Source organism: Aptenodytes patagonicus, chromosome 3, assembly GCF_965638725.1.
Source record: "Aptenodytes patagonicus chromosome 3, bAptPat1.pri.cur, whole genome shotgun sequence".
Taxonomy (NCBI): Eukaryota; Metazoa; Chordata; class Aves; order Sphenisciformes; family Spheniscidae; genus Aptenodytes; species Aptenodytes patagonicus.
Genome location: NC_134951.1, coordinates 100699710 through 100712837, shown reverse-complemented (window position 1 = coordinate 100712837; position 13128 = coordinate 100699710). Strand labels below are relative to the sequence as shown.

General features: G+C 44.8%; 1 protein-coding gene across 2 annotated transcripts in view; it reads left to right on the top strand.

The window, feature by feature from the left end:
• Window positions 1–6970: 6970 nt before the first annotated feature.
• Window positions 6971–13128, top strand: part of EPAS1 (endothelial PAS domain protein 1) — an 83230-nt gene continuing 77072 nt past the window's right edge. The window contains exon 1 of one of the 2 annotated variants that reach the window (XM_076334412.1): window positions 6971–7229. In XM_076334412.1, the coding sequence (XP_076190527.1) occupies window positions 7204–7229 (26 nt within the window). In that variant the 5' untranslated portion in view covers window positions 6971–7203. The remainder of the gene's footprint in view (window positions 7230–13128) is intronic. The other variant, XM_076334411.1, reaches the window with a different exon arrangement.

Genomic DNA, 13128 nt, shown 5'->3' with positions numbered 1-13128 from the left:
ACTTAAGAGCCTATAAATATTTCTAGGAGCAGATCTACTTGGGAAACAAATGTTAGGCCCCGTGCCAAATGGATCTTGGAGTGGTTCCCCAAAATAGAACAAGTTTCAGGGCGAAGGGGGAAAAAGGTGAACTTCACCGGCACTTTAAATAGTCAGGCTGCTGTAATCTCACAGCCACTGGGGAGGCAACTCGTGAGCAGCTTGGTTGTCTGGGCAGTGGGGGTGTGCTAGGTAGGTGGAGGCTGTCCCAGATGTGTCTGAGACCTGAGCTAGGTTCTTGCTCCAGGTCACGCTCTCATGGAAGTTATGTTTTCATCATTGACTTAGAGGGAGCTAGGGGAGACTTGGTTACGGTTATCCACTGTGAGTATCTATGGCTGCCGCAGGTTGGGTTTTGGAGTACGCAGGATACGTTTGGGAGTTGTACAGCAGTACCTTTGGGCTGGGATTTCAATTACCAAGAAATTTCAATTACTCACCCACTAAAACCTAGCCTTTCTTTAGGACAAAAGAAAAAGACCTTGAAGTCCAAGGGCTCCAGCGATACTGTGTGATTCTTTCAAAGGATGCAGTGATAAGGAATGTATCTTTTTATGACAGTTTTCTGCTCCCAGAAAAGGTCACTTTTTGGCAGGGATTTGGCATTTAGTATTGCAGCGCCTGAAGAATTTAGGATTTTTTTTGCAGTTTTACAATAATAGGTCACCTTCTTTAGGTGACAAGTGTCCAGGGGGTTAATGGGTTCAGTGGCTTTGTTAAATATCAGTAATTTAAGAATGACTGTTTTAAAACAAACACTTTTCAAGATCTTCATTAAAGTAAGTTAGTCTTTGGCGAATAAAAACAAAGCCCAAATCTATTTGCCTGGATTAGGGTTAAATCAGTATTTAGTGCTGGGATTAAGAAGAGAGCTCATTGCTTCAGTTTCATTCTAACCTGAGTTTTCATTGGGATTATGTTAGAGGGAAATTCACTGCTATACAGAAAGTCAGTATAGGCTTGAGCATCACCCATGTGCTATGCAAACCCTCTAGAAGTTACCGCCAGAGATTAAAAGATGTAAAAGCTGCATTGCCTTTGGTATTAAGGTTCCTAAAATTAAAAAAAAAAAATTAATTAAAAAAAAAAAATCTCTTGGCTCTTTTCAAAACTCAAAGTTCTGCAGTGGGTATGTTACACTGTCTCTAAATAAATATTTGCTGAGTGACTGAATGTTAACTACCTGGGCATTGGTATCAGCTTCAGTATTGCAAAAAATCTTCAATCACAGCTTCCTATCTCTCTGGACATTCATCTGGCACACAGTGCTTTTGCTCTTGTTTATATTGCTCCTCTTCCTCCTCTTCGATGATAACTTTCTTGGGGACAGGAGGTAATCAGTATTAAAAACATCGCTACAAATTTTGGCTTTTAAAATCCACCCAAAGGAACGGTTTCCCTTCCCATCTCCTAAATGTTACTGTTGTTTTTGCTGGCTTTGAGTAAAATGCTTCTGGTGATCCTGTGTCCATGTTTCCTTCTCAGAGCTACTGTTCAGGGAGCAAGAAGAGGCTGCAGACCTCTTCTGCCCGATGCTAACACTGACAGCTAGTTTGGGTAATATGGAGGGTGAAGTAAATACGTTAAAATAGAATAGGAGGTAATAATTAATATTATATCTATATGGTGCTACCTTCCAGAAACATTGCAAAAGAATTTCTGAAAATTAAGTGAAGGCCGTATCTGCTTCATACTTCATTAAATGGGACTATTATTGCATTATATACCAAGAAGCATACAGTAACAGGCTGTATTCCTAGATTAAGCTCACTCCTCTTCAGTAGTTTTTTTAAATATGCTGGAGTTTCACATGTGCCCTAAGTCTTTAAGCTTCTGAGTGGTTGCCCTGGCTGCCCGGCAGTTATTTGCATTCTAGATGATGAATCAGGGTCCTGCTTAGCAAATGTGTTCAGCCTTTACTCTCCACAGGCCAATAAAAAAAAAAAAGCTAACTGTGAAACGTAGTATTTCTAAATAGTAAGCTATTGAAGGTCAAGGGAAAAACCCGAAACAAAAGCCTTCTTCACTTAACAAGCTGGATTGCGTCTGTTTTCTCCTTGGTTTCTTGGTTGAGCTTTCCCAAATTTCAAAATGATAGTTCCTAGTATCATGATGAGAGTGTTTCTGTGTACTTATTTATGATCGGTTTTCTTTCTAAACTGATTCTATTGCAATACATTGCTATGTTAATTAGACTTTCTTTGTTTTACCACCTTTCCTTGGGATAAGTCTAAGACATCCTCAGTATGTCATTTTGAAAAAGGCTAAAAGATAAGCTGGATAATTTTAAGCCTTTTAATATTTACAGGTACATTCCCAACATTTTGGCCATCATCTCTTTTTTTTTTTTTTTTTTTCATGGGCGTGTGATGGCTGAAACGTCTGGAATGTATCTGTAAGTAATCAATGCCTCAAAATACCGGAACTTATCTGCACACCTTGCTTGAAGGTGCGCGCTCAGTATTTGGAACCTCTCAAAGACATTTTAGTGTATTCCCTCAAAATTACATTTTGAACTGGCTGGTCCAGTATTGCCTATAGAGCGTGTATTGCTTTCTGCCTAGGGTAAGAGGGGGAGTGCTGTTATAAATTGTTATTAATATCTGTTCTGGTAGAAGAGCAATATATGTGTCTTAATATATGTTCACATATAAGAATTCTCTCTCTAGCGTGAAGCTGTAGCAAAAGGCAAAGGAATCCTAAAGGCTCCACAGGAGCGCGAGCTGAGGTGCTGTTCCCTACCCTGGCAAGCGGTTGGTGCTGCTGTGGAGAAAGGGCACAGCTACTGATTTTGCAGAAGGTACATCTATACTAAGACACAGGCGCACACCTGTAATTATGAAAGAAGGTGTGAGTGAGTGTAAGTGACTGGTTGCACAAGGAACAGTACTTCTTTTTTGTTGTTGTTGTTGTTTCTTTGAACCGCGGTTCGGGCATCTTTTTTTATCTCCATCTGAATAGTTCCCACTTTCTCCCATGGACCTTTTGTGTTTTATCCAGCTTATAAATATCACTTTTTCCTTGCTAACAAATTAAGCTGAAGTTTGATATTTTTCTGCCTCATTTGCTATCGTGCATGATGAATGTTCTGTGGCTGTAACTTATTCTGGTATGAGTAAGTGAAGAATCCTGTCTCTTCCCTTCAAAGGATCAGCTGTGTTGCAATAACAGGGCATTGTCTCCTTTCTCCCCTTCCCTTTCCCGTAATGTCATTATTTGTTATTACAAGCATCAACTTTTTGCTGTCATACTTTCTCGCAGTATTGACGAGCCAGAAAAAGAAAGAAAACTAACAGGGATTATTAATGAATCTGAAACAGTTCATCCTCTCAACAATCTGTTTTTAATACCTGTTTTTAATTTTAATAATAATGCCTCTGCTGCAAGGGATGGAGTATCCATGTATTCTTCTGACTGCTCAGAGCAGTTATTGCTGAACAAAGTTGAACTTCTGTATCTTTTGCCAATACTCTTCAGTCAGTGCAGGCGCCAGTAGCATGCATACATAAAACAGGGTACCAGAACTGCTTTCACTTCACTCATGATAGCTATGTGCATTCAAACTGGTGCAAGCGCTGATTTGGATGGTTGATTACATACATATGCATATCCTGACAAAACACAATGTAGCATAACTGGTCCCAAATCAGTGGTGTGTTTCAGAATAAATGGCAGTAATCAGGAGCTTGCCTGCATCTTGTTTGGGTGATGGGGTGTTCCTGCCCGGGAACACCAGAAGGGCGAGCTGAGCACCAGGGGCCCAATCACTAACGTATGCAGATTTTCTAATTTCTCGGTGTAGTTTAAACTTGAGGGTGGGTCATGAAAATTGCTCACACACCATCATTTTATTTTTGTAAGTCGTCGTCTTGTTTTTTTCCCTAGAGGCGAGTCCAAATACAGTTGCTATAGACTGGTCCCCTGTAGACTTGAAGGGCCCTTCAAAAACAAGCAACTGCTATCCCAGCAGATGTTAGTCATTTCAAATACCTCATCTGAAGGTTGCTTTTAGGAAACCAAAAACTTTCTGTTCCTATAATATCTCTAGAATAATTCACATAAGATCAATGTGGGTCACCTCGTATAATTTCCAGAATAGAGTGGACAACCACTTGTATTTTCTCTGACCAGCAAGTAAGGAAGCCCCATCTGTTACGTTGATTCTGCTGGAAGCCTTGATTTTGGGGGGCAGGGCAGGGAGGAGACAGAAGCTAACCCCTGCTAAGGTCAGCTCATGAAGTTTTCTGAGTACTTTTTCCCCTTCCATGAGCTTTTCTCTTGAGTTATACCTACTAAGCTAAGTGTAAAATATAGCAAAATCAAGATAAAATGTAAGGAGTAATATAGGAATATGAAACAGAAAGAGCCCTTAAAATGGTGATAGTAATAGGACAAACTGTGCTTACTGTCAGTTCGAGGTTTTTCTTGGCTTTCCTGGCAGTTGTCATCTGCAGATTAAATAAATACTGCACCTCTGTAGGGTAAATGCATTCACGGTGTGGCTCCTATCGAAGCTTCTGAGTAGTCTAAAACCAGATAAAGTCTACCTTAGGGTGAATACTACTCTTAATAAATATTGACTGATCATAAAGGAGATCAAAGCAGTAACGAGGTGCATTTGAGAATAAAATTGTGTGGTTCTCTCTACTGTTCTCCAGCAAGGAGAAAACTTTCTGCGTCCCTGTAGGTGCTGTGGTCCCTTATGGTCGCAGGATGGGTCAAGTAGAATGATAGTGCTATTAAACATATATTTGATCTTTCCCTCCCTGAATAGTCATGGGAAAGAGAGGGAATTAACAACTAAACTAAGCTCCGGAAGACAGACCATTTGTTTTCCTCGTGGTCAAGATGGGGAGCTCAGTTGCCAGAAATAATAATATAGGCAGCTTCAGGAGCTGAAGTTGCGAGGGAGCTGTAAGAATCACTCGGTCTTGCTTCATGTTCCCGATGCAGCAGCAAGATTCTGGTTTTGCTGGGCACCGGTCAGAGTTGAAGCCCATCAGTCTGTCTCCACAGAGGAGGACAGGTGGTGGTTCTTGAGTGGCGCTTAGATGTGCATTCTCCTGTTGTCAAAGCACCTTCAGGCCTCACTGGTCAAGAGAGCAAGAGATTTAGGCTGTTAATCAGATGCACTATATCCATGTAGGCAGAGCCAACGAGTTAGGCCAATGGGTTAGACCTGAAATATTTGAAATTTACTGAGTGGTTTAGATTTAGCGAGTTTGAATGGTTTTCTTGTCTGATTTTTGAAGGCAAGTTGTTTATCCAAGTGAAGTGCTTTAAGATACAGCAAGGAGCATTGACATCAGCAGAGATCAATGAAGGACGAAGAGGTCTATTTAATCTAGGGAATGAGTGACTTAGCTCTTTGATCCTATTGCATTCTCTTATTCCCAGAAGGTTAAATTTAGACCTGCATACACAAATTCTGTTTGACTAAGTTTACTTAGGTTTTAAATATTTGTGGGTTTCTTTTGTTTAGGTTCTCTTGTATAACAAGAAAAAAAAAACCCAACTGTTACCACTTAATTAGGCTGTCGCTGTGTAAGCATCTGTAGCTCTTTTCAGACTTGAGAGCAGAATATGCAAATTCAAACCCAAATGCATTTGTTTAAACATTCATATTGTAGAAAAGAAAAAAAAACTCTGACCCACCGTACACAAACCAGCTTACGGTGATATAGGGAAATTGCTCAAATTTGAATAACCAAGAAATAAGTCTAGTTTGGCTCATTTTGCCTGCTGTACTTCCATTTTCCAGAAGTACGGGAAACCCGGTGCGGTTTAATGCAAAGGTGCGCATTTTGGTTTGAGATGTAAAAATGTAAGGTAAGTCTTAGAAAACACGAGGATAAGACTGCAGTTTTTACCGTGAAGAAAAACAATCTCAGAAAAATTCTTGTAATCCCTTGTCTAGCAAGGTTGGTTGCTTTGGTGTTACACTGATCTTAACCGCAGCAAACCATAGCAGGTGCTAGCATGAGGTGAGCTGTGGCTGTGGCAAGAAGTGCCATACTTTGCTGTGCGTCAATAACCAGGAGTTTTAAAAGTGTCTAAGTTGAAATATGCCGTATGACATAGAAAATAAAGCTGAAAAACCAGGGCGAGGAAGGAAGTCCCATCAGGGAGGCAGAAATGCGGTCCCGGCGCTCCTTTGCACATCCCTCTAGCCCCGACCGCTGCCCCCCTCCCTCCCCTCTGTGCGTGACCAGTACTGAAGCAAGCGGGGGATAGCCGAGATGCGCAGTCCCACAGCTCGCACGGGCGTCACTAGGAGTGCCGGTCGTGCAGGACGCTTGCTTACTATTATTTTTTAATTTTTAATTTATTTTTTTTAAACACCCCCCCCACCCCCCCACCCCCGCCTTGGGCCGCGTTGGGCGCCCAAGGGGCGAAGGCAGGGCCCGCCCCCCCCCGTTTTCTAAGCAGGGACCCATGCCGGAGGCGCTCCGGTGCCGCCACGGCCCGAGCAGCACCGCAGCTGCTCCCCGGGGCAGGTGTCGCGGCGCCCCCCCGCCCCTAAGACCGCACCGGTGAGGCGCGCTAGGAGACACCGGGGTAAAAACGCCTTAGGCAAAAAAAAGAAATGAAGTAAGTTAAACAACTGGAGGGGGGGGGGGGGGGGGGGAAAGACGGTGGCGGAGGGAAAGGCGTCCCGGTGCCCGCGGGCGGGTGCCCCCGCCGGTGGGGCGGGGGCGGCCCCGCTGACCCCCCGCGGCGCCGCCGGGCAGGCCGGTGCCGGGGGCGGGGAGGCCGGGGCGCGGCGGCGGCGCCCCGCAGGCCCCCATTGGCAGGCGCGGTGGCGGCGGCGGGGCCGGGCCGGGCCGGGCCGGGTCCGGGGCGGAGGGGCCGGCCCTGCCCCCGCGGCCGGCGGCGGCCCAAGGTTTAAAGTGAGAACTTTCTGCGGGCGGCGCCGAGCCGCACAGCCCGCCGCCGCGCCGCTCCTGCCCCGCGCCGCAGCAGCAGCCGCCGCCGCCGCCTCCCCCGGGCGGGCCGTACAATCCTCGGCAGTGTCCTGAGACTGTACGCCCGCCTCGGGGGCGACCCGGCCGAACCGGACCCCCGCCCGCCCGCCCGCGGAGCCCCCGCGTCCCGCGGGCAGGTGCTGAGCCCGCCCCGGCCCGCCCGGCCCGAGAGGCGGCGCAGGAGCCGGCGGTCGCCGCGATGACAGCTGACAAGGAGAAGAAAAGGTGAGGGGGCCGCGGGCGAGGCTCCGGGCTGCTCGGGCCGCTTCGTCCTCCTCCTTCGGCTCTCCCCTTCGCCCGCGGCAGCGCCGTCCCGCGTGGGGCCGCGGTGGGACTCCCCGTGGGCAGGGGCCGAGGGCGGCATTGCCGGCGGGACCGCGCGGCCTCGCCTCCCACCGCCGCGGCTCCTTTGCGAGGGCTTGGGACCCGGAGCCTTTGAGGGGACCGGCAGCGGCTGCGGCGGGACTTAGTTCGCCCAGCCCAGGCTGGGGCTGGCGGAGAGAGGGGCGGGCGAGCAGCGCCGGGCTCCTCCGGGGCAGCCCGCGCTCCTCTGCCGGGGGAAGAGCGGCGCCCGTCCCGGCCGCCGCCGAGCCGAGCCGAGCCGGGGAGCGCCTGTCCGGAGGATCTGGCCTCGCTGGGCGGCACCGCGGCGAGCAGCGCCCTGGGAACCGCCGCCGCGGGAAGCGGCCCCTGTCCCGGCCGGCACGTCCCGAGCGGCTGCCGCCACTCGGAGCGAAGGCGGCCGCCCGGCCCCGGCCCCGGCTCCGGCTGTGCCCAGCGGGGCGGCGGGGGCTGCGGGCGGGCGGGCAGGTGCACCTGGCGAGCACGGCCGGCCGGGGCGGGCGGCTGCGCCCCCCGGGCGGCCTGCCGGTGCGGGTCCGCCGCTCTTGCGGGGTGACTTTAATGCGCGTTACGGCAGGGCTTATTCGCTTGGTATCAATTGGGACCTAGTTATTAGGAAATTATTTTCCAGTTGAGGACGGGGGTCTTAAAGGTAGCGCCCTTAGCAAAACATGTTTCATAGTTAAAATCGCGTGGATGTAACTGTCAGGCTACGTAAACACTTACTAATTGTATAAAACTGATAGGTGTCGACACATCCTCGCTCCAGCCCAAGAAGCTGGCCGCGTCGTGCGGGGGACTTTCATCTCGTGTGGTTCGTGAAGTTCCTCAACTGTCAGCAAGTTTTCCTAGAGGGCTGGGAGCTCGAGGAGCGCCTCACAGGGCGCTGCGCTTTGCCGTTACTGCTGTTTGAAGAGGACGTACAGCTAGCTAGACGTTTCCATACTGCCATAATGAACCTTCCAAAGGCAATAAAAGTAACTTAGTAGTTTTTTGGAGTTGCATCAGAGAGCATATTTTTCTGTTGGTTCTTGAGGTTGAACGTCAAAATAAAACTCACGATCCCTAACGCAGAAGTTACAGGTGGAGGTTGAGAAAAGAAGTATCTAGTCGTGTGCTCCGAGCCTATAAACAATTCCTGTGGATGGGTGAGGGCGCCGACACGGTGAAGGCTAAGCCAGTGAATAAAGGTCCACGAAGTCTCGTAACAGGGTATTTATTCAGTCTGCTTTATACAGCAGGCAGTCACAAGGCTGAGTCTATTATTGGCTCAGGCTGCTGTTCTGACTATAGATTGTGTTCATAAACGATGTGATTTACAGAGTAAGAATTTTATCTTGTTATTTGTCATGTGTACTTTCCAGATGATGATGCACGAAACTTTAAACACACATTTTTTGGTTTGTGTGATAGCTCCTTTTTTATTGAGTCACCCTATGACAAGGTAATAGGGGAAGTATTGTAGTATAAATGATAAGTTTTCCATGTAGCTAGCCTCAGTTTATCAAGTGTTAATGTATTAAGGTTAAACAATTGCCTCAAGTGTATTTTGTTCTAGGTATCAATCTTCTGTGCGGGGTATAAAATATGGGTATATTTTCTGTCCTCTTGTGTTGAACAAGAGAGTAAAAAATTATAGAACAGTATGATGTAGTTAAAAAAATGTGTTATAGTAGTTTATAGGAATGAGAAGAATGAAATAGCGTACATATTGAAAATACACTGCATTCATTGTATCACCTCTTTAATGAGGCACTCTTAATCTCTTCAGTTTTAACCTCTTATTTTCAAACACAGTGAGGGATTGAGCGCTGTCTGATCTTGCAGGACAGCATGCTGAAGTGCTTCGTGGAAATATTCTTCAGATATGACATAGGAACTTCACAGGACTGAAGTTTGAACGCTCATCCCGACTCTGTCACTGATTTTACGTGACATTCTTGTGATATTCCAGTGACAATTCTCTGTCTCTCTCAGAAGTAGGCTAATTGTTATCTGGCTCGTGGGATTGTTGTGTAAATTAATGTTTGTGGAAGAACTGGGAGAGTATCAGATGAGGGACTTAAGATAGCTTGCTCGTGCCTTCCTGTCTGTGCATGTACGTCCCCCCCCTACTGGGGACGTACCCTGTGTAGCCTATTGAAGCAAGACTTTTTTTTTTTTTTTTTTTTATTTTCCTGTACTATTATAGAATAGATTTCTTGCCTTGAGTTCAACAGTAGTTGTACTACTTGCTTGATCTCTATCCAGATATGCAGCTAGGAACTCTAACCTGACTCGCTAATAGCATTTATAAATCAATTTCAGGGATAAAAGGTGGTGGGGGTAATCTGGTTTACTAGATTTGCAGGCAGCTCTGGAACATATGTTTAGAGGAGCCAGTTCTCTTACTGTCAAACAGATGCTCTATGGAAGATAATCTTTGATTCTTTTAATGGTCCATTTAAGTTGAAGAGTATCTTCAGGTTCTCATCTGAAGCTCTGTCTGTCAATAGAAAAGAGCAGTTGCTTCCTTTGGAACAAATGTTCTGACACTTTCAATAGGCTGATTTCCCACATTTAAAGTTAGTCCAAGATAGCGAGTTGAGATTAATATAATTATTATTTTAACTCAGGTAAGAAAAAAAACACATTATCTACACAGTCTTAAAATACTTTAAATAAAGTCTGATGTTTCCTAGAATGCTAGTAATTAGAAACTGGGAAAAGGAGGAGTAAAAGGGTAAAACACATTTTAGCAAAATAATAAAAGCTAAGGAAAAAATATCTGTGATCATTGTGTAGTGCAATGACAATTAGTAGATGGGTCCCAATTTAATTAGGGCAGTCTTGTAGAATATCTCGGTGTGTTTTTTAATTATTTAGTCATGATGAGGTTTTGAATTATTTGAGGGACATAGTTATTTTATTAGGAATGGATGGTGTGTTAAATGGACTGTTCTGGATGGACAGCAGCATATGTTTGAGAAAAGTTTGAAGCCAGGCTCAGGACAAATCAGGTACCACTGAGTAGGATGCATCATTTGCCTTCACCTTTTCAAATTGTGTTGTTTGGGGATTTTTGTGTTTGTTTTCTGGTAGCATGAAAAATAAACCAATTTTGGAGCTCAGGGAGATTCTGTACTAGTGGTCCCCATATAATTATACAGTATTGTTTTGTCACCCTAAGGATGCAGCGTTATATAAATCTGTTTAACTTCTTCTGGTCCAGATAGTAAACAAACGGGATTCCTCCCAGTTATTGACTAGGTAGCTGACTGCTTTCAATTACCCTTTCACTTTGGGCTTTATTAGATGTTGAGCCTCTCTAATGAGACACTTTGTGCCTCAATTTTCACTGACCTTTACTTCAGGAGAGTGATTCTGCCAAGCTGAGGTCACTCTTGGCCGCTCCTCCTCAGGATGAGGAAACGGTCCTGATGGAACCGCTCTCCAGAGCTCAGGTAGTCACTCGCTCTTAATGGATGTAATTCGGATGCCAGGAAACGTGAGCATTTGGATGTGCCAAGGTGTTAAACTGCAGATTTCAGGAAACATACGGTCTCAGTGTTGTTCTACCTGGTATGGTTTCTGTTTTAAGGTATGTCACTGTTGTCAGGTATACTACCTCTTGCCTGTTACTCCGGGACAGTGGTGAATTAGATGCCCTTGTCCATCCGCTCGCCAATGTAGGTTGTTCCTTATATTCTTGTAAACCTCACTTGATGTACTTCAGCTGATGGAGCTTTGAATGCTTTCCTTCACAGACTATTGCACAGCTTACTGGACTTCATAAAAAAAATTGTTCCAAGTTTTGTTATTGCTCAACGTCTCCTGACGCATAGCCCATGTATTTAACGTACTTCTGTTTGCTTCCGTGTTAACATCTGCCCTTACAATTTTTCTTACTTGGACTTATCAAAAGGAAATGGAATCTCCTAAATTCATGACGAACAATCTGATGAAATTGCCTGTTTAGCACATGTTTATGGTATGTTAACATTAAGAAATTTGGACTTACGTTTCAGCACCAGAAATGCAAGTGCTTCGTAGCTTGCAAGTTTTATTGAATGACCCTGGCCAGTTGTACTCATCGCACTTTGATTTCGCCCATTCTAGTTTCTGCATTCACCACCCTTGCTGTATTTCCACAGATGTGGAAAGGGCTTTTCTACCAGAGGGTGGCCCAAGGGCACACGAATGAGGAATGACAGGCTGCACGCGTGCCTCGATGTCTCCCTTTGCCTGCAATGGCACGTAGCAGAGGTTGGGCTGAGCTCTGACCTGGCCTACTTGGAAAAGCTTGACTTGTGCTGCCCAACTGCTGTGGCTTCACCTCTATAGAGCCAAACCATTTGAGCTTAATAAGGGCTGAATGGCTTTCACTGTGGGAGCGGCGTGCAATGTGAGTGCTTCCCGGTGTGTACCACCCTCCCAAAGCTATCTGGGCTTCTGAGGATTTGTGCTTTGCAGGGATGCCGCAAGGGCTGGCTCTGCTCGTGTTTAGCACTTAGCCCAAGAGCAAGTTAAAAATCTAGCACCCCTTAGTATACAGCACCTTTCTTGGTCATGTCCTTTTCACTTCATCTTCTGATGCTGGTCGTCTTCTGTCCTGTTTATCCTGTTTGGATCATTGGGAATATCTTGCATATTGGAGGTACTCTGCTAATAGAAGTTTTGGGATTATGCTGCCAATTTAGGAGACCCATCATGAGTATCAAAAATGGATTCTTCTGCCATTCCATAGTGGTTTTTAGTAATGGTGGATTCATAAACACTTAAGTATTTTTGTTTTCAGGTTCCAAGTAGGAGCTGCTGTTAGGTGTAGTGGGGGCAGAACTCTGCGACTATTCAACTTTTTGCTGCTATTTTCAAATGGATAACCTTTTTAAAACTGAGAATTAGGATAAACATTAGAGTAAGGAAATGAGCAATACAAAGGCAGGTCATATTTAAAAATAATTTGGATATATGGAATGTTTTTATTCCTCTAAAGCTATTTGTGAAATGCTATTCTGTTAATTACCCCAATATTCATAGTGTCGTGTATATCTTAGTACTTGTAAATAATTTTACTCCTAGTAGCTGGCACAAGGTTGACAGAACCCTTCTTTTAAATTAGGCAAAAGTGCAAGTATGATTATTATGCAGCTGGCAATTTTTTTTTCTCATTTATCAGTCTTGTGCTCCATTTGCTTAAAAGGCAATATAATAAAGTAGTTATCTGCTGAGGATAAAATCTTGACTGCTTATATAAGAAAAAATAACAGCTTTCTTGAATTTACAAGGCGACTTTTCATGGAGACTTTCTGAAGTATGTAAAATGGGAAACTGTATTTTACTGTGCACTTGGAAAGTAGATTAATGAAGTACAGTAGACCAATTGGCTGATAAATGACTAATGTTCCAAAGTAACTCTCATTTAATTATGCTTTTTACTTCTTGAGCTCAAATCTAATTATGATTTTGGTTCTTTTCTCTGTGACTTTATTTAGGTCTAGAAAATTTAGCTGAAACAAAAGCTACCATAGTAAATTCTGATTAAATGTGCATATTTAGGTCTTAAAACACTTAGACTTGTAATTTAATTTACTTGACTGTTATTACAAAGAGTTTGGAGTAGTATAACGCATCCATTAAGCTTCTCTGTCCAATGTATTACATGACACAGCAAATATTCAATATTCCATTCTATAGAAACTCATCAAACATTCTGCCAGACAAGAAGCAAAGTTGCTTTAGTTGATTTTTTATGTCTGATCTTCAGTCAAAGAAATGTCCTGGTCTTGACCCTTCCTCTGTG